This window comes from Varanus komodoensis, unplaced genomic scaffold (genome assembly GCF_004798865.1).
Source record: "Varanus komodoensis strain SLA01 unplaced genomic scaffold, ASM479886v1 scaffold18_3, whole genome shotgun sequence".
Lineage (NCBI taxonomy): Eukaryota > Metazoa > Chordata > Lepidosauria > Squamata > Varanidae > Varanus > Varanus komodoensis.
This window is the reverse complement of record NW_025335549.1, coordinates 11,503,956-11,524,485: the sequence shown is the minus strand read 5'-3', so window position 1 is coordinate 11,524,485 and position 20,530 is coordinate 11,503,956. Positions and strand designations below refer to the sequence as shown.

General features: G+C 42.1%; 1 protein-coding gene across 3 annotated transcripts in view; it reads right to left on the bottom strand.

Moving 5' to 3' along the window:
• CHM (CHM Rab escort protein) overlaps positions 1-20,530 on the bottom strand; it is a 52,163-nt gene that overhangs the window by 15,468 nt on the left and 16,165 nt on the right. For all 3 annotated transcript variants that reach the window (XM_044427295.1, XM_044427296.1, XM_044427297.1), the window contains exons 4-9: positions 20,406-20,530; positions 16,513-16,915; positions 14,611-14,727; positions 13,026-13,146; positions 12,564-12,789; positions 5,054-5,131 (exon numbers count right to left, since the gene is read on the bottom strand). In XM_044427295.1, coding sequence (XP_044283230.1) covers positions 5,054-5,131; positions 12,564-12,789; positions 13,026-13,146; positions 14,611-14,727; positions 16,513-16,915; positions 20,406-20,530 — 1,070 coding nt within the window. The remainder of the gene's footprint in view (positions 1-5,053; positions 5,132-12,563; positions 12,790-13,025; positions 13,147-14,610; positions 14,728-16,512; positions 16,916-20,405) is intronic.

Sequence of the window (20,530 nt, the reverse complement as noted above, 5' to 3'; positions counted from 1 at the left end):
AGAGAGATTCAATTTTTGTCCCCCTAAAGGCAAAAATCGTGAGATTTTCATTCATGAAGAAAGTAATCAGTAGACCGAATGGCCATCAAACAGCGTTAGCAAAACAGAATTCCTTGTTTTAACCCAGGAGAGAACTGTATTTGTTAACTCTCCCCACACACTTCCATTTTTCTTCTCAACATTTTAAAACATAGATAAAACAGGCGTCAACACTTTTTAGGGGGCATAAGCATATCTGCAATAAATCAGGGCTCACAAATAAGAGAGATAAATATGAGAGGGGGATATTTAGGGCGATAAACCTTTCCCTAGCAGCTCTGTGCCCGCCTCAACAATTACTTCAGGCCATGAGCATCCCAAATAGGAAGGACTCTTCTTTTGGATATGAGATGGATCAGAGTGAGGCCAATGGTTCATCTTAGCTCATCAGGATTGGCCCTCTGGGGTTTAAGCCAGAATGCCTCCCTTTCTGAACCTACCTGGAGATACCAAGGACTGAACCTCAGACTTGTTCCACCACTGAGCTCTAATGGGTTGATTTGCAAGGCTTACTCAGTTCTTTTTAATAGAAGCAGCATTAGCACAATGCAAATTGCCTATTATATCTACCAATTTACTCCTGCCTTTTAACAACGGGGCAGCCCAGAGACACAGGCATTCATATGAGGTTCTTAGAGGCGGTGGAGCACTACATACACGGAGGCATAATTGGGGGAGGCAGCCCCTTTCTGTGACTGGGAAAAGCTCTTTGCATGCATGTGATTGCACACACAGCTTTCAATAATGCAGCTCTCAATGCTATGTCCCTCTTCATAGGTTCCTTGGCAGAGCTTCGACAAGAGGCAAGGGAGTTTAGAAAGAAATGTATTTCTGGGATTGGCAAATACGGACAACTCACATCAGGTGAATCCTGGCATCCTGATCCTATCTTAAGGTCAGCCCTTCAGCCGCCTCCCTCCATGTGCCTCTGCAAACTAAAGAAACAAATAGGATGCATTTCGTGTAAAGGGGCTATGAGGATTTTGCTTAATCTCAGGATTAGTTCCACGGATTTGGGCATTTAATAGCAGAGAACTTGTTGGATAGGCACAGCGGTCGTAACTAAGTATGTTGTGACAACAGTGTCCAGGCCTAATTCCAGATGTCAGCACTAGTGCATGAAGCGCTCAAAGCTCAAGGAGTGCATTGTGGGTTCAGAACTAAGACTGGATGGGGGGAAATGACCTGTGCTTTCACGAGATGTGGTGTGTGGGCAATGCCCTTTTGATGGGATGCCCTGTATATGCAATTTCCTTCTGACAGGGATACTGCTGTCCTCATGTTATATTTATTGATTTATTGCAGTTATTTATTATTAAATCTGTACCCTGTTTTTTCCCCTCCTGCAAGGAACACAAAGGGGACTGGGAAGATTCTGCTTCTCTCCATTTCACCCTTAAAACAAAGATGGTAAAAGAAGGATTTCATCATTACACCAACCCTGTTAGGTAGGTTATACTGAGAGTCAGCGATTGGTCCAAAGTCACATAAAGATCTTCATGGCCAAGTGGAGACTAGAACCGAGTGGGGACTAGGCTAGGGCCTTTTCTGCAGTGGCACCCCAATTCTGGAATGCTCTACCACTGGAGATTCATCGGGTGCCTTGCAACTACCTCAGTCTGTCTACTAGTGGGCTAGACAGAAAATAGTAAGCAAAACCAGTGGCCTCTTGACAGTGTCCATCATGTACTAGAATGGGCATTTAGGGCCCAGAATTACGAGAAACTTATCTGGTGAAGAGTGGGGAATACTGGGCCCAATTCAGTATTGAAGAAGCTCTCAGGGGCAGTATTCCAGTGGCGAGCAGGGCACATAGGGTGGGATCAAAATACAGCCTGTTGTAACTTTAAACTCTATCTGCAGTTGAGGAAGGCCAGTAAAGACCTATCAACCTTTTAGAATGGGTGGGGCCAAAAGCTGGAAAAATTGGAGATGTTTGAAATTTACTAATTTGAGATGTTTTATTAAGCCTGAATACAAGATATTATTACACTACTGTCACTTCTGTTTTCCCTCACAGCAGACCTGGAAAAACACCTCCTGCAAATTTCCTCGGTAGCAAAAGATGCTATAATGGAGGGCAGGGCACCTGTACACAAACACACATACACATGTGTGCCTGCGTATGTGCACACATGTACACTCACACCATCACCACATTTTTAATAAATAAATAATACTCATTTTGAGGAGACATGGCAGATTATAAATCTAATTATACAAACCATGTCATCTGCCAAGGTAACTGACAACTTTTATTAACTATCTAATTTATCTGGAAGAACCTGCATTGTTCATTATATCTTTATCATCAAGACTTAAAATGTTAATATGCAAAATGATATGTTTTGCAAGCAAAGGGGCCCAGCTTTGAAGAGCTACTGAGCCTATACATTCACTCTATAGGACTTACTTCAGAACCCAGAAAAAGTAGAGAAAATCTTCTAAGATGAAGGCAGCATAGTTGGCCAAAAAGCCTGAACTGATCTCCAGTGGAAAGACAGACATTGGGAGATACTACTGATTTTCCTCAGTGTGTTAGCATGTTTTAGGAGAGAGGCACTGGCCCAAAAGGAAAAACTGGTTCCTTCAAGGATTGTTTGAATTCATTTTTCCCCAACCTTTTACTCAAGATACACTCTGGACTACAATTGCTAGCACCCCTCACCACTGACTGTGTCAATGGGGCTGATGTAAGCTGAAGTCCACAATATCCTCACATAAACTGTTTTATTACAAAGACAGGAAAGAAATACAGGCATATGCATAATTCATGGGAACAGAATTGTTGGAGTTTGTTTTCATTCATTTTGTCTCAAATATAGACAATGGCTTCCTGCCCCACTACAGGTGGGAATTAGCAGGGCAAAGCTCAGCTGAGTGTGTAAGAACTTTTGTTCTTGTTGTGAAAGGTCACTTTGCTATATTTAGCAGCACATAAAAAAGCCACACACTTTTCTTTTTGCATTTCATTGACATTTGACACCACCCCCTTTTTCCTCCTCTGTGTGTGTGTGCGTGTGTGTACGCGCGCACGCAGAGAGAGAAAGAAAGCAACGAATGAAATTCTAGTCCACACATTTTGATGAACCAATGTATTTCTATATATTCAAGATACTGCAAGTCTTCTTGTTGTTTTCTTCAATAGACTTAAATGACTATCACCTCTGGAACGAATTCTATATGTACCCCTTAAATATTAGGGCAAATCTTAAGAAAAAACTGTCCAGCCTGGTTTCCTGAATTTTACTGTGCATAAATTTGGTGGTGTAACAAAGCTGCATTTGGGTCTCGGTTCCCATCTTGCGCTTCAGTCACCATGAAGTTGCCACTGCTCTGTGGCAACATCAGTAGATGGCTCAGTGAATTTGTGAAACCAGCACAAGCCATTTCCTTTTCCAAGAAAAGCCCTGCTGCATCAGGCCAAGGGTCCATCTGGTCCAGCACTCTGCACACGGGGGGCAAACTGGCTGCCACGGGGTCCTTCCGGTGGGATGAGTGCAAGGCCTCTTCCTGCCCAAGCTCCTCAGCTACTGGCTACTACAGGCATGGAACCTCCAGGAAGGGTGGTGAGCAGATAGCCAGCAGGGCCAGTGGCCACCGATGGCGCCCTTCCTCATCCATCTGTCCAATCCCTTTTTGAAGCCATCCAGTCTGGCGGCCAACACCACTTCCCATGGCAGCAAATTCCATGATTTAGCTATATGCTGTGTGAAGGATTATTTCCTCTCCCACAATTATATATGGTAAACTAGTAAATTTGGAATTTTAATTGTGATCTTTTAAGATTTATCCAATCCGTTATGTTAATGCATGCTGTTACTTTTGGTGCCCCTGCTGTGATGGGGATGTTGTATTGTTTATTGGTATCAATGTTTAATTGTTTTATTTATGTAGTTTTTAATGCTTTGTTATGATTTTATTAGGTAAACCACCCAGAGAGCCTTGAGGCTATTGCGATGGTACACAAAAGTGTTAGATAAAATTTTAAAAATGGGACTAACTCGCTGCATTGGCCTGGGTGCTGTGATACGGATGGTCTTCAAAGAAATCCTCATAGTCTCAGTGTGGACGACTAAGCATACAAAGCTGCCTTCGAACGTGTCAGTCCAACAGACCTAGAACACTCTTCCTTGCAGTAGCTGTCCAAGGTCTCAGGCAGGAGTGTCCCTTAGTCCTGCAGACTTGATACCCTTTAACAGGACATCAGACGGGACAAAGCATATACAGCCCCTGAATGATCGTTTCTGGACTTAACTGGCAGATTATCAATCAAAGAAAGTGCAGACAAGTTGCTCTTGCTTAAAAGGAAGTAGAAGCAGCCACCCTGGCCTGGTGAATATCACAAGGAGTATCTAGCAATAGGCTTGAGTCAACATATGACAGTGGAAACATAGGCCTAGTATTTGCTATGCCCATTCACAGGGCTGTGAATTTTGTAGCAGGAAAGTGCCAGCTGATTTCGTTCCAGCTTTAAAAAGTTGCCAGGAGGCCTGACACTGTTGTAAAAAGAATTCATCCTAGAGGTAAGAGGGCAACATAGTTTATGACAACAATCTACCTAAAAACTCATTAAAGCCTTTTCTCGTAGAGTGACATGCATTATCAGCAAAGATTAATCTGATGAGTCTTTAGGTGAGCTTCATTTTTAAAAATGCAATAACAGAGGGCTTTGTTGTCATCTGATGAAAATCAATTAGAGTAGGTAAGGCCACAAGGAAAACTAACATCACTCATCACCAGACCCCCGGCAACTGAAATGATTTGTCTTCCAAGCTTGGATGATCAGGAGGCTGCCGTTATATTGCAGGGAAATTAATTTAGTTTCTATATTCTAAACCCACTTTCCTTGTTCTGGAGGACCTATACACAAATTACTTTTAATCAAGGTTGATGTGTTATTAATACTAAAGAAGATCTTTGAAGAACCATTTTTTAAAAATGGGCTCAGCATTTTTCATCTTGCCGTTTCGTGTATATAAGAGGAGAAAAGGTTACTTCTTGCAATCCTTACCTTCTGGTTTCTTTGTCCACTACAAGGCACTGTACGGAGTGGCGAAGACAATAGATGCCGCCAAATACGGCACACATCCTAGAAGAACATAACAAGTCAATAAAAGGCAAGTTAGATTTAGGGTCTTTCAAGCATACCTTTTTTAAAACACCAAATGATTCATTTAAACAATTCTTAAAGTGGGATAAGTACAAGGAGCCCAGTTAAGGCTGTCATCCGACACAAACATTCCTAAAAGAAACGAGCAGTTCACAGCTCGTGCATGTTTCTCCTACTTGCTCCTCCCGTCTTGAGAGCAGGGGAGGAAATTAGGAAGGAATAATTCTGTGTTACGGCTGAACTCTGGCTTATGTTCAAGGGTCCCCAAAGAAGCCAGATTCGACCACCAGTGAACACTGCTTTAAAGCTGCGTTATGATTCTTTAGTTGCAATCGTCAGACGATCAACCAGGCTCAGAGGAAGGCAGGGGCCAATGTTTTGGTTTGGTTTTTTTGAAGTCTACTCCACCCTGCAGGTACTTGACTCACCAATACAACTAACAATTTAACAAAAATAAAGCGATACTTAAAACTGTAGAGCAGCTACAGTTAATTATCAGGAAGCAATGACTTGCACCAATATTGAAAGAGTGCAGAAACAGCATGGGACCAAATGATTTTGAGTCCTCTGTGAGAAAAAAGTAAGATTATAAATCTAAGAAATCTATTTATTAATATAAATAAAAATTGTAGAACACCTTGGCTTTCCCGGCAGTAATTATAGATAACTAGCTAGCTAGGTACAAAAGAGAAGATGCAGTTTGGAACCAATTCTGATTTTTTTTCCAAGTACCTGAAATTGACATAAAAACAAGTGAGCCATCATCCCAATCATCTTATTATTTTCTTATCCATTTACAATAGCCTATTCAAGATGATTTGGCTAGACCCAAAGTACAAGGTAACTCTGATACTATTAACCCTAAACGACAGACGTTTAAACTGATTCTCCTCTAATTAACTGGCTACCATCTCTGCCAATAATTCAGGTTTTGCTGAAAGATCGCACCTGCGCCACACTCAGGTTCAACTTTGCCCTGGTGACATCAAATCGCATTACAGTTAAATTAATAGTTGTGAAAATTTTTGGCCTAGTTGTGAATCCTTCCATCCCCCAATCTCTAGCCTTTAAATGCCATTGCAATTCCTACAAAGGCAAGGAATAAGCAGCTGCAGTTTCTAATACAGCTGCAAAACAATGGAGCCCATTAATGGCTGAACTTCTGACAGCACATTCACAATGATTTATGAGTTTGTATATAATTTGATTATTCTATTAATTCTACTGATTACTGCTGGAGCTAATACAGTGAAGGTCACTCCCTAAAATAAATCTTCATTACATTTCACAGAAAGTAACTGCCTCCAACTGGTTGTTTTCTTTAATTAAAACACTAATGTTACAAGGAAGGAAAGGAGGTGCAGGGTTGCTGCACTGCTCTGATGTGATACTCTTGGATCCAAACATTTGGAAGGGGGAAAATACAGATGTCTCTTTATTGGACATGTTGATTCTTAACACAGAAAGACACCCAGGTTTTTTGTTTGAATACTACATATAAAGCCCAGGGGAGCATTAAACAGGCTTACATTCTGTCAGAATCTTATAACTCTGTAAAGCAGCTTTCCCTAACTTGGTGCCAAAGTACTGGATCACAATTTTCATCAACCAGCCAGTATGAGACATGTCAGCTGGATGTGAGGGGACTTGAAGTATTATTTTTGATTATTTATTTCATTTCTATACTGCCCCATGGCTGAAGTTCCCTGGACAGCACAACACATCTGGAGAATGTATGGCTCTGAGAGAGTGGTTTGTGTTCGTGGCAGAGAGGGGGCTGGAACCAGGGATTTCTTTTCCCTTGGTTTCTTAAAGCTGAAAAAAGAACAAACTAAAGCAGGAAATACGCCAGCCAACACATACCGGGGTGGGGGAGAGGGAGGGATTGCATCTTAATCCTATCCGTGTTGCTACCTGCGGAAGGTGGCTGGAAAGGGAGTTTCAGAATCTTGGTGCCACCACACAGGAGGACCTGTCACCTCTCACCTGCAAAGTGGAGGGGCACCTAGAGTAGGGCCTCAACAAAAGATCTTGCATGGATGTGCTCAAAAGAGAGCATTTAAAGGCAGGCATTGCTGGGCACCCGCCCAGGCCTGTCCCCTTTCCCCTGTAAGGGTCCCACAGCTGAGCCTGGCCTATCCGTCCCCTTTGAGCATGTGAGCAGTGACAAGACCGAAGAGATGGCGTTGCACCTCCAGGTGGTCATGCCCACAGGAAGAATGCAGCACCTGTGACAGTGGTGAGGAGGTGGACTCCATAAGGGCTTCTCACTGAAGTCCCACACACCTGAGACCTGATGCCGGCAATGGAGCATTTGACTTTTTCCCATTCTGCCACAAAGACTGAAGGAGAAGTGTGGCGAGCTAACACTAGCACAGTTACTGGAAGAGGCATTTTCTTTTCTTTAGCTCACCTTTCCTCCAGGATGTGCAGGGTATACTTAGTCTCCCCTCCCCTTTACCTTAAGCTCAAACAACCCTGTGAGGCAGCTGAGCCCCTCAACACAGCATAGTGGTTAAAATGTTGGGCCAGGACCAGCCTTTAAAACTTGAGTGGCCTTAATCTAGACACAGGATTCTTTCTGCCTAGCCTACCATACAGCAATGTTTTGATGCTAAAAGTGGAGAGGGGGGACCATGAATGTTACTGGAATTAAGGGATATAGGTGTAATAAACAAAAACCGGCTGAAGGCTCCTGACTTGGCCAATACCATCAAAGAAGTCTCATGGCTGGAGGGATTTGAACCTGAGCTCAGGGGCTCTGTGCCCAACCCTACCGAGCTACTCGTATCTCTCTTCGGACTTCTGAGAGGAACATCCGTGGGAATCCTGCACAGCGTCAGCCAGCTTCCATCGACTTCCATTGGCTGTGAGCAGCGTGAAACTCCTTTCAGAAGCGTGAGCAGCACGGCCATAAGTGGACTCAACTTCTGTGCCAGAATGAGGGCACGCCTCCAATACATTTGAAACAACTCTCCAGCGCACCCACGTACACGAGGGCTCCAGCAACTGCTGTGAACTGCTTTCAAAACACTGCCCTCTCCAAAGGTTTCTCTGCTGAACAGGGAATCGCGGAGTGCCGCCCTCACAAAGGGTGATTGTATGCTTAGGAGGCATGCTTCAACACAAAGGTTATTTTCCAATTAGAAGTCTTGCCCTGTCAAAACTTGAGAAATAATATGGGCAAGGACACAAAAGCATTCCATAGCTTTATTAACGACAGTGCTCACTGATCTGTGAATAACCTGAGAAATATATATATATGAAGATTATTGAGTTACTTTACCAATCTATCCATCTATCACTGGAGAACAGGCCTCAGAAGTGATGGATTAGCTCACCTCAACAATGTTTATCCTGAACTAAGGTTCTCTTGTCAAGAGAAGGGGGGGGAGGCATGAACCAACCGCAAGTACAACCATACTATTCACACGTCTTAACTTGCATTCCAATATAAATAATAACAATAAAAGGAAATGCTTTCCGATACAAATAATAACAATAAAAGGAAATACTTAAAACTGTTTCCTGGAAGGATCTGCTGGTAAAAAATGAAAGGGATGCAAAGTTCAGAAAGCTCACACAAACGAGATTGTGCTATTTCTCCCAGGTAGCTCAGTACTGTCTGCTCTGACTGAGGCAGAGCGGTTTTCACCCATCACTGTGCACTTGATCCTAACGACGCCAGTACCAAAAGTAATATGCCTCCAAATAACGCAAGGGAGAGGAAGCTATTTCACTGTGGTTTTTCTATAGGCATCTAGCTGGCCTTTGTCGGAACAGAACACTAGGCCAGATATGGCCTCATCCACTAAGACTCCTCTGGCATGCCCATGGTCACCTGTGTGTCTACTATGGGCATGGCAGCTTCTCATCCGGGAAGCAGATGCAGGTGGCCGTCCATCAATCTAGTATGGACATTTATTGGGATCTTATTTCACCAGTCATTTGAACAGAGCAGCATTATCACATCCAACATATCCAGCTGTCAGATATGAGTGTGCTGGAACAGAACCCTGGTCACAATTAAGTTAGGCTGGGGAATATAAGAGATGCAAATGTCGTATGGCCCTGCACCTCTGGAACTAGCTTCCTTGGGGATTCTTCTATTCATTCTTTCTAGGTCTTCAGAAAAGCTTTGGAGACTCAAGTGTTTTCTCTGGCCTTCCTTTATTGTCTAGGCTGCTGATTTCATTGGTAAACTTTGGGATTTTAATGTATCTTTTAAAATCTCATGTATGGATTTTATTTAATACTTTTTGATTTTGATTTCAGCTGCTTTGTACAGATTTTATCTTGGGAGGCCACCTTGACACTTAAATAAGTATTGCCTATATTATTTTTATAGCAGAGAGTGTTGCAAATACTTTTCTCCAAAGTCCCCTCATTTAGAAGCATATTTTCATCTTTATGACTAAGCTTACTGTTTATTTATTTTAAAAAATTCTATACCAGCTTATATTCCAGAGAAACCTCAAGACAGTTTACAAAAGGTTAAAATATCAAAACAATTAAAAACCCAAATTGCCAGTACTTGAATTAAAAATGCAGTGATTAAAATGTGCTGCCTAAAAATTAAAAAACTGGGTAAATAGAAAGGCTCTGGCTTGGTGCCAGAATGAATAAAGCATTGGCACCAGGCGAACCTCTCTGGAGAGCAAGCTCCCCCATTGGGATGCTATGGCAGAAAAGGCCACCTTACTTCTTTTCAAGGAGGGCTCTTGGAAAAAGACCTCCGCAGTGATCTTAAGGTCCGGGCAGACTCATATGGAAGGAGACATTCCTTTAGTTAAGTTTATCTTTAAAAGACACTTATCTTAGGAAACCCTCCTCTGGCTCCAAAAGTTCCCATCCTCTGTTAGAAGAATCTTTGGACCTAATACACTGATCGTGAATAGTATCCACTCACGAAAAGTAAACCGTTTTTGAAAACAACCCGCAGCCATGGTTAAATAGCACAATACAAAAACACACACCATATTTTTGTTGCTACATAAACCATATCCTGCTAAGTTCTGAACACAAGCATGTGAAACCCTTTTGTATGGCAGTTATTGTAACAGAAAAAAGAACACCATCTTCTCATAATTGTTTAGGAATAAATACTGATCTTATGAACTCTAGGGACCACCATAGTTCCAAGAACCATTGCAGAGTTTACGCAGAATTCATTCAGAATGCAAGGATATGACTTACAAATGTCTTTGAATCACTCACATAAATATGCATGCATGCCATTTATAACAGTAGCCTTGATGAGAACACATAGGGTAACTGGTTGCAAGGAACGCTTAAGAGGGTTACATTAAAACAGAATATGAAGAGGTGGTTAGAAATCACAGGACAAGTGACACCTTATTCTGATAACCTGGTGATAAAATTTGTAGGGTATGATGTATAGGCAGGGATGTTACCACTTGGTGGACTGATGGAACAATATTCCTAGAAGTCTTTAAAAATATTGTTTAGAATTAGCAATACACACTGGAGCAAAGAGGCCTTGTATCCAGAGAATAAAATTGTTAAAAGTTGAAATCTTTAAAGTTGAAAGTGGTTATCACTCAAGGCTTTAAGATGTGCATGAAGAGTGTTTTAAACACATGTTTTCATATTTAGTGTAAAGCATTTAACCTTAGATTAAATCTGGGTCCACCTTCTTACCAGACCCTCTGCCAAAAAGCAGCATCCGTGGGCACCCAAGGGCCCACAATTCTTGCCATGGACCTGTGCTCCAATGAACACCAGGCAATCATCGTCTAACTGTCCACAATCTGCATTTGTGACATGACATGCTTCGGCGCACTCTGGTCAATTTTAATGGCTGCCACATGGCATTTGTCCAAAGTAACTCTGCTACACTTTCATGGGCAGGCGGGAGATCTCTAGGTCTTTGGACTACAACTTCCAACATTTTTTTTTATTATTATTGGCAAAACCAGCAAGGTGCTTCTTGGACATGAGGTACCAAACCTCTGGAGGTCCACTTCCTGCCCACCCGACATTTCTGTCAAAGGGGTTGTAGTCTTTCTCCAGGGGACCCCACCCAACAGTCCTTTAGGTGTGGCAGCAACAAATAAGATCCAGAGCTGGTGGAATTAGAATCCCACCAGAGAACCCCTCGACCTGCAGCCAGAGTTGCTAACTGGCCTTCCTCCAAGGTGCCAGGTGCGCGTGCTCTGGCAAGACTCCCAGGTGTAGGCAAGAAGCTGACCATTTGTTGGGCTGACACAAGAAAGCTTTGCTAGGATGGAAATCTGATGGATTTGCTGCCCTCCTAGATTCCATTTTTCCAGCACTTCACAGGCCCACTATGGTGTGAGTTGACCCAGCTCAGAGATTTCAGTCACTAAGATGGCCCTTGCTTTGCACATTTAAAAGAAATGCTAAGCAAACTGGTATAAAATCAACAGATCTGCATCTTAAATGTATGTGGTCCTCATGCAATGCAGCTTTTTGAGAACCTATGAATGAATGTCTTCTACAATATCCTATCTATGAAAGCCCCGCTCAGCTCTTGTAAATTCAAGGCAGTGCTTGAATTTACAACAGTTCCCAAACTTTTTCAGGCATGGAACCTTTCTGAAGACATGTTTTTTCCATGGAAACCTAAACTCTGATTTTTACTAAGTATTGTGAACCCACAATGTTCTTCCTTCTTTCACCTGCTCCTAGTGCCTGTGTGCTTTGCATAATGCAGTCGGTTTGGAAATAAAGAGAACACATTTTAAATATAATGAATGAATAAAGCGAGTATATGGTCATATCCCAAATAAAATTATTTTGATTATCCCAACACTACGCAATAGAGTCCTAGGAACGAAATGACGTGATGTGTTTGCTTGTTTGCTGCTTGGATGCCAACTGAAAATTGATTAATTGGCATTGTATGGTCTCATTTTAAAATCCATTTTATATTTGATTTTTGAGATTTTCCATGGAACCCCTATGAGGCTTTGTGGAACCACAGGGTTCTGCAGAACACAGTGTGGGAACTGCTGACTACACAGTCAATCCATCTCAGATCTGCTCCTCTTCCGCTGCCTTTGACTTCCCATAGTTACTGTCTTCTCCAGTGAGATGCCTCCTTGTGATGTACCCACAGTGTGACAGTCTCAGTTTTGTCATTTTCAATTCTAGCGGAAATTCTGGTTTAGAACCCACTTGTTGTTTGTCTTTCTGTCAGTCCAGGGTATTCCCAAAGTCCTTGTGCAGCACCATGGTTTTAATGCATCGTGTTGGCTATTACAAATTATTACACAAGGGGTTTCTGAAATATTGCCTTAAAAGGTGTGTTTATTTTCTACTCACAGAAACATAAAAACGAAAATGGCTGTCCATCTAAAGGGATTAAATTGGATTACTCACTATTCTCAAATGCCAGGCTTAAAACAAATAATAAGACTCTCCTTACCGACAAAAGCACTGTGGGATCTCTCCTTGGCCATACAGAGGAAATAGGAATGGAGTGTTGCCATAACGGCCAAGGCACTGGAGGAACTTCTGGGTTGCCTTCAGCCCATCTATGGTGCAGCAATCGGCCTCCGAGACCATTGCAATGGAATGCAGGATGAAATGCTGCAAGTTGGGAGTTAGCTTCTGGGTTTTTAAGTAGTCTGAAAATTTACACTCTTTCAGAGCTGTTTTAGGGAACAAAAGAAAAGCCATGGGTAAGCCACTCCGGATAGCTATTCACAAAATCAAATCAAAACAAAACAAGAACAAAAAACGCATGCACCGAGAAACCAGCCAATTAGTCAGCACACAAACCCAAAATGTGAGATCTATGATGTGCTCTAGAAATTTAACAATTATATTAAAATGTCAGGAACAGAAAAGCATGCACACACAATAGGATTCTGCAAAAGATACAAACCTTGATATTCATCAGGGTGCTGGTCAAAGTCTAGGCAAAATGTCAGAAATCTCATCAGCATTCTCTTTTCCACCATAGTTAATTGTTTGCTGTTGAAGACATCAGCTCTGGAGCATGGTACCTGCAATACAATTTGAAGTCTGTTCTCACTGCTGGGAGTCACTGTTCAAAATATCTGGAGGTTACCAGAGAAAGATGGCTTACATTCAGTGCAACAAGCCCTGCTGTGTGAATTAAGAAAATTTTATTTCAGGGTATTTTACGGCTAATTAGACTTTATGAATAATCGACTTGTTTCCTCATGCTTCAAGGCTTTTGCTACCAATCCCTTTCAGAACTCAGTCACTTCCCTGGCCCTGTGAACTGCTAAGTTAAAATCAATGCAAAACTTCCTAATTTCTCTGCCCAAAGGCATCATTAGAGCACTCTGGTGTGTACCCTCTTGGCCTTTCTCACCTCCTATATAATAAATAAGCTATTCATATGCTGCTCTTGACCCTATTTTGGTCTTGAAACTTTGCCATCCTTATTTCAACATTGTCCTCTAACGATATCGCATCCTGTCCTTACAAAAACTAGTCTTCTGTTGGTTCCCCGCAATCCTGCATCAGTGCACGTAAAACCCTGGCTGACTACAGCTTTAAACCAAAAGGGAATCTTCCTTTCTTCCTTTTGCCAATAACTCTTGATGCACTTGACAAACCAAGAATATTTCTCTCCCAAACTGAGAATAAACTGGGAGTAACTGCACTATTTGGAAGCCTACTACTAATACCAGATTATACCAGTGGTCATTTGGACAGAAAGATGTATTATATACCAGTAGCTACAGGAGATTTGGAACACCACCAATCTAACGAATCTCTTTAACATGGCAAGATTGTCCAGTCTTAAGCTTAGACCTGTGGCCAGCATCAGGGGCTGCAATGCATCAGGCATGTGTCAAGGCCCATAACAAGGGGCTGAACACGAACTCCTAGAGTCCTGCGCCCTTCATTATTGGAGGAGATGGAGCAGACCATGCTTCCATATTGCGCTCTCTGTCTGGGCAGTTATGAGAATTGAGCCTGGAGACAGAAAGCAAACAAGTAGGAAGCAATGACCATTTAGAAGATGAGAAAGGTCTACTCAGAAGCGGGGGGGGGGGGCTGGTAGCATCTTACCCGATTGTGCCTCAAAATCTGGAGACCCAAGAACCAGATTACAGTTCGGCCATTGTTTAAACGCATAATGCTGCAGAATGGGAGGTGGTTGAAGCCCCATTGGTGAGGGTGTTCAAGGATAGCCTGGACATGCACATGGTAGGCGTGTCACGAGTGGAGCTGGCTGGAGCTGGGGTCAGACTAGCTGACCCAGGAGACCCCTTCCGACAAACTGTTTCTATGTTTCTCCATGCATTATTTATAACAGGGTAGAAACAGTATTACAATTTATATGATTTCTAACACTATTTCTCGTCTCAAGAGCAACAGGTAACAGAGAGGATAATGGCAAAAAAGGAGGGAAAAATACAGCTGCACAGAACGTTTGGGTTTTTTTTAATGAGCTACATGCTCAGCTTTTGTAATCCTGTCCATTAGAGTACCTGTTCCACTCTCCCTTCCCGAAATGCAAGGATCCGGGTGACGTTTTTGAACTCGGCATATCGACTCACATTTGACTTAATTAGGAGGTCAATCAACAATCCTCGAGAGTACAGTAGCTGCACAAAAGAATAAATATAGATAGATAGATGAAGCAAATCGGGTTTTTAATTAACACCTTTTTTTCTTCCTTAATAACACTGTCTACAAAGAGCACACTATCAAGAAAGCAAAGTGCTTTGCAATTTAAAAGTGTTATTAAAATGATAACGGCAGTTGTACTACTTCCAGATCTCACTCCTTCCAATAGCAAGATGAGGTGGTGAGTGCTGCCAAGACTGTATTCATTATTACTACATTACATTTACATTACTCCTCCTTCCTTTAGTGAGGAATCCAAGTCATTTACACAGTTCCACATCATCCTCACGACAACCCCACGAGGCATGTTAAGCTGCAAGTGAGTGACTGACTGGGTCACCCAGTAAACTTCATGGGCAGATGGGAACCAGCCCACTCTGGGTCTCAGGATGCGGCCAAACTGGGGCCAGTGAGAAGCAAGAAGGGAGTATTGGAATGCTTGAAGGGACCCTGCGGTCTGCAGAAGTAGGAGAAACCTTTCAAAACTTGAGGGAGAATGCCCTGCAGACTCAGTAGGCTCAAGGAAAGAAAAATAGAACTAACTAAGATTTGGAGAGGCTAGCCAGAACCCTGAATGCAAGCATTCCATATTTTGCGGCCCGCTGCACTTATCCACATACCAATGCGAAAGTGCTAGCTTTCCTGTGGGACTACAGCCGGGATCACACAGAACTGAGCAGGAAGCTGATGCAGAGCTTCAGACAAATCCCAGCCTGAAGAAAAGCTTAATACCAACCACAGAAGAGCACACATCCCTCTTTTTGTCTTCAACCCCCCACCCCCAATCCCACCCCACCCCCTAAAACATTTCCTCTGACTAAATCTGAAAATTTAGAAATTTTTTTTAATGGGACCACCCCCCCCCCAAAAAAAAAACCCCAAACAAACGAAAAGCTGCACAGGGACTAGATATTTTCTTCCAACTTCCCCAAAGGAACACATTTCAGAAGTTTCAGACCTTGATATGCTTTCATGGCTTACAGCCCGTCAAATCAGCTGTGTTTGATAATCCATGAGACAGAGCTCACAAAAGTTTATGCTATAATAACTCTGTCAGCCTTTAAGAGGTGCCACAAGATCACAAACTGAATGAGACAAGAATGCGATGTAGCTGCAAAAAAGGCAAATGCTATACTGGACTAAAGTAAGAGAAGTACAGCTCCCAAACCACATGAGGTCCTAGTTCCCTTCTATTCAGCACAATTCTATTCAGAACTGTGTCCAATTCTGTGCACCACCATTTAAGAAAGATGCAAACAAAGTAGAAAGGATTGAGAAATGGTCAAAAAAGATGATTAGGAAACAGGAAACAAAGCCCTGTGAGGAGAGAATGAAAGAACTAGGGATATTTATCCTTGAGAAGACTGAGGAGGAATATGATAGCACTAAGTATATGAAAGGTTGTCACACAGAGGGCCAGGATCTCTTCTCATTCATCCCAGAGTGCAGCACATGGGATAACGGGCTACAGTTACAGGAAGCCAGATTCTGGCTCAACATCAGAAAAAATGTTCTCAAGACCTAAGACGGCATTTGCATCCTGAAAGCAAAAGATCAGAACAACCTTTTAGCTGATATTTTACCCTTTTTAAAAAGTGTCTTTAAGTAACTCCAAATCATTTGTAAACTATGTTCCTTATAGAACAGAGTATCATCGTAATGATCTTACTTAGTCTTTGAAGATTCCAAAAGAAGCGTTTGAATAAGCCTTTAAATAGATATATATGTATGTACAGAAAAACCATACCCAAAGAGTTCCCTACCTTAGAAATTAAATCAATATTAAAGCGCCTCCCATCTTTAACTAATTGGGGGTATGTAATTTTCCCTGATTCAACTGCAGCTTCTGTTACTGATGCAGATTCGTTATTTTCTACTTCCAGCACTGACTGAACGGACGTTGCACAGTCTCTGTGTATTTCCCCCACAGATGTCACTTCTACACCATCCTTTCCAGCTGAATGCTCGGGATCACTTCCTGCAACGATCTTGGGGCATGTTTCTTCACCTTTGGACTCCGAAGGCTGATCCTCCAATGGACAACACTCAATCCCAACCTCTGGTGGGGTGAAGGGTTCCACTGCAACCTCACCGGAAGCAGAGGTAACTGAGGCATTGAATTTGGACAGCGCACCTGCCTCTTCCACATCTTCAGCTGAATCCTGACTGATATGAGAGAGAGGGAGGGAGAGAGAGGGAGAGAATGAGAATGAATCTACTTTGCTACCTCGCCACTAGTTGGGTACAAAGAGCTTCTTCATCCGTGTATTGGGACCCTATAGGATCTATGCATGAAGACTTATTTTTAAATCATTATTTCAACTGGGAAGAACTACACAAGCCCTACCCCAAGCGACAGAACATTCATGAAGTAGCAAAGGGTCATTAACAGAATATTAACAAACTACAGTTTCAGCAACAGGAAGGAAAGAGACAATATGGATGGACGAATATCACCCTGTATGAACAGGAGACACTGCTGATTGTGCGTGGAGGCATACTTTGGAACATCATTAAAAGTTTTGGGGTTTTCTTTTTTTTAATGATCAAGAAACAAACCCAAAAAAGCATCTTCAGTTGTGCTGGTCCAATTCATGGCCTTTATATAAAACGTAACAAAGGCAGGCTTTAAAATCGTGCTGCGGTAAAACTATTAATCCTTTGACTACCTATCACAAGAAAGGTATGTGGGTCAAAAGAGCAAGGTCAGCACAAGCAACAAGTCTTAAGTGGCCTCCTTTCTTTTTTCTTAAGGGCAAAATCTTTAACATTCTCCTTCTAAGGTTGCACTCCACATTTAAGCTCATCTCCCTTTTTAATCTTCAACTTCAATGAAATCTACCTCTGCAACTAGTACTTTGAACTCGGGTATTTAAGTTTATGCTACCAACAGAGATGAATCAAATGAGTGTCATCATTAGAGGGGGAGGAAAGGAGGAAGACTTCAGCAACAACTCTGCAATGTCCTTTTATCTCTTAACCACTTGGCCATTAATCTACCAAGTAAATGTTTTAAGTTTAGTCACAACTAATGAACTGCGATTTAAACGGTGATCTTAGACACCAGTAAAGTTTCGGTAGCTATCAAGAAAAGGCAGTATTTCTGCAGCTGCCAGAAGTAAAACCTATTTAATTTTGTTTAAGGTCTTCTTATGTCCATCTCTGATCTAATCAGTAGCCAGTGAGAGGCCTGAATGAGCTGGGCCAAAACAAAACTCATCGCATTCCCAGTGCCAAGTTAGCTCCAGATATTTCACTTCAACACATTCTTTTGGAGAGATTGGCACTAGGAATGTCAATTCACTAAGTCAAGTTGCAGGCAACGAGAAACAGGATGAACAGATCTTGCTATCTCAGTCATGCTTTGTTTTGTTTTTCTAAACAGGGCTGCAGAGGCAAGAATGTTGCACGAACTGGATTGAGACAGCAGTGCAGAGGAAGGGAGTGGATCCCGGGGACAGGAATGCCCTAGCTGCAGGCTCACTCAGACTTGCCATGATCTCAGAGCTTGCTTTCAGTCATCTTTGCCCTATCTGCATTGAAGTCAATGAGACAAGCTTGCTCCATTGACTAACAGAGGCAAGGAAAAATCCTCCCCTGACAAATGTTTGGGGGTCAGGGGAAGTCCACCTACCACAAAGATGGTCCTTGGTAGAGGGTGGGCTTCCCCCACTACCCATTTTCTGCAGGGAACCCTTTTCTCCAAGTAGAATCCCAGTAGAGTGTTGGCACATCACTTAATTCATCACTGAAATTATTTCATTTATGCAAAATTCTATTTCATTTACAGAATGAACACTTCTCTCAAAGATATAAATGTGTAATTTATAAATGCAGCTTCTCCTCCCTTTAGACTGATCTTCAATGTTTAGATCCTTTATGTTTCCAACTACAGTTCTCAGAATACCTGACTGTTGGCTATGCTGGCTGGGGTTTATGGGAATTATAGTCCAAAGTATCTGGAGGGCAAACTGAAGAAGACTGTCTACTCTATCTCTAAACTATAAACCACATACGCATTGGAAGTGCTGAAATTTTACCAAGCCACAGAGCGAAGCTTCCTGAAACGTAACTTGCACTGAATTCAGTGGATCTGTTTCCAAGTACCCAGTGTCTAGGATCACTCTCTAAAAGGTCATAGCAATATAAGAAATTAATTTAACTTTCTCATGCATATTATTTAACACCAGCTTCAGTGGGTTAAAAAAAGTTCAGTGAAACCTTCTGAATTTAGAGTGTTGATATGAGAGATTCCCAGACACTTTATAACCGCCAGTATATTTCTTGTATGGAATATAATTTCCAAACCAAACAACTGTGGCTATAAAAAACATGGGGAAGAAAAAAGAAATCGAGTTTAAATCTTTGTGTAAACAGGGGTATTTCCCCCCCTTCTGGTAATACTAATTCACAAAAAGAATACATCTGCAGCACAAATTGTGGTGTAAATTCTGAACATTATCGAGCATCATTCATTAATTAATGGTACTAACAAAAGAATCTCTCAAAGCCAATGTGTCTTATTAATGCCTCCTAACAGCCACCTTTCCCGATAGGTCAAAAGAAAAATTGCCAACCAGCTGGTTAATTTATGCAGCACAGGTGTTCACGATTTATTTTTCAGCCATTTGCCTTTTTTTAATACCGCTTGTTGCAGAGATGGTATTCTTCCTCTTTGATGGATGCACTTTGTTCTGTGGCCATTCATTTCGGCTTGGAGCACTATATTAGCACTGCTATCCAGCTGCTTTTATTCTTGCAAAATAAATGTTTAATAGCAATTTCATAGGAGTTCAAGGAAGTTAGGCAACAATGGCAAAAACAAACCGAAGCATGTAAGCCATCAGAGTCGCTGTGATCAGCTCCATCTCAAACATGAAGTTGCTAAAAAGAAGTTTTTAAAAAAAAGGATCACAAGGATGTCTTCAAGTCAAATAATTCTGATTCAAGATAAATAGCCGTTAAACAGCCAGGTTGTGATTTCAAGGCTATCGCACTGCAGAAAGGGGCAGGAAAAAAACATCAAAATGATCAGGTGGTTGGAGCAACTCCACTATTAGAAAAGGAAATTCAAAGATCCTGCTTGAAGCCCAGCTGACACAGTTACAGCGATGAGCCCCAATCCTCCTGGGCCAGGCCCAAGGCAGAAAGCATCCCTATCCGTGTGCATAATGTTACCAAAAATATGCCTCAAGCGCTTCCGCTTTCCTTCGGCTCAAAATGCTTCCCTTCACCCAGCACACACACACACACACACACACACACACGCTGCACTTGAGCAGGAGTCCCCAGCCACTGGGGGCACATGTGGGGTGCTCTCACTGGTCCTGGCTGCTAGGGGGACTTACCCATTCACAAAGTGGGGGTCATGACAGGTAACAAAAGGAGCGAACTGTTGAGACTACAAGCAAGGAGCTTGGACTAGAAGTGAAGTACAAGACAGTTTCAAAACACAAAAGTACTCTTCCAAGCCAAAATACAGATGGTGCTGGAGGGTGGCACTTAATCTGGTAGTGCCCCAACTTTCCAATTAAAAATTAAGAGTTTTTATTATAAAAATTCGTAAGACATAAAATGAAAATCAAGAGAAGGCAGTATCAAAAGAACGCCCCCCACAGGAGACCCCAAAACTAGTTGCTAGAGATTGCCTGCTTACCTGGCATAGCAGAAATCTTCCACATGCTGAATGGTTTGGTCCAACTGGTTGATAGGAATTACTTCTTCATTTTCAAGGATCAACTGTTTCCAGGCTGTGCTTTCCTCACACAGATCAGCTTTTTC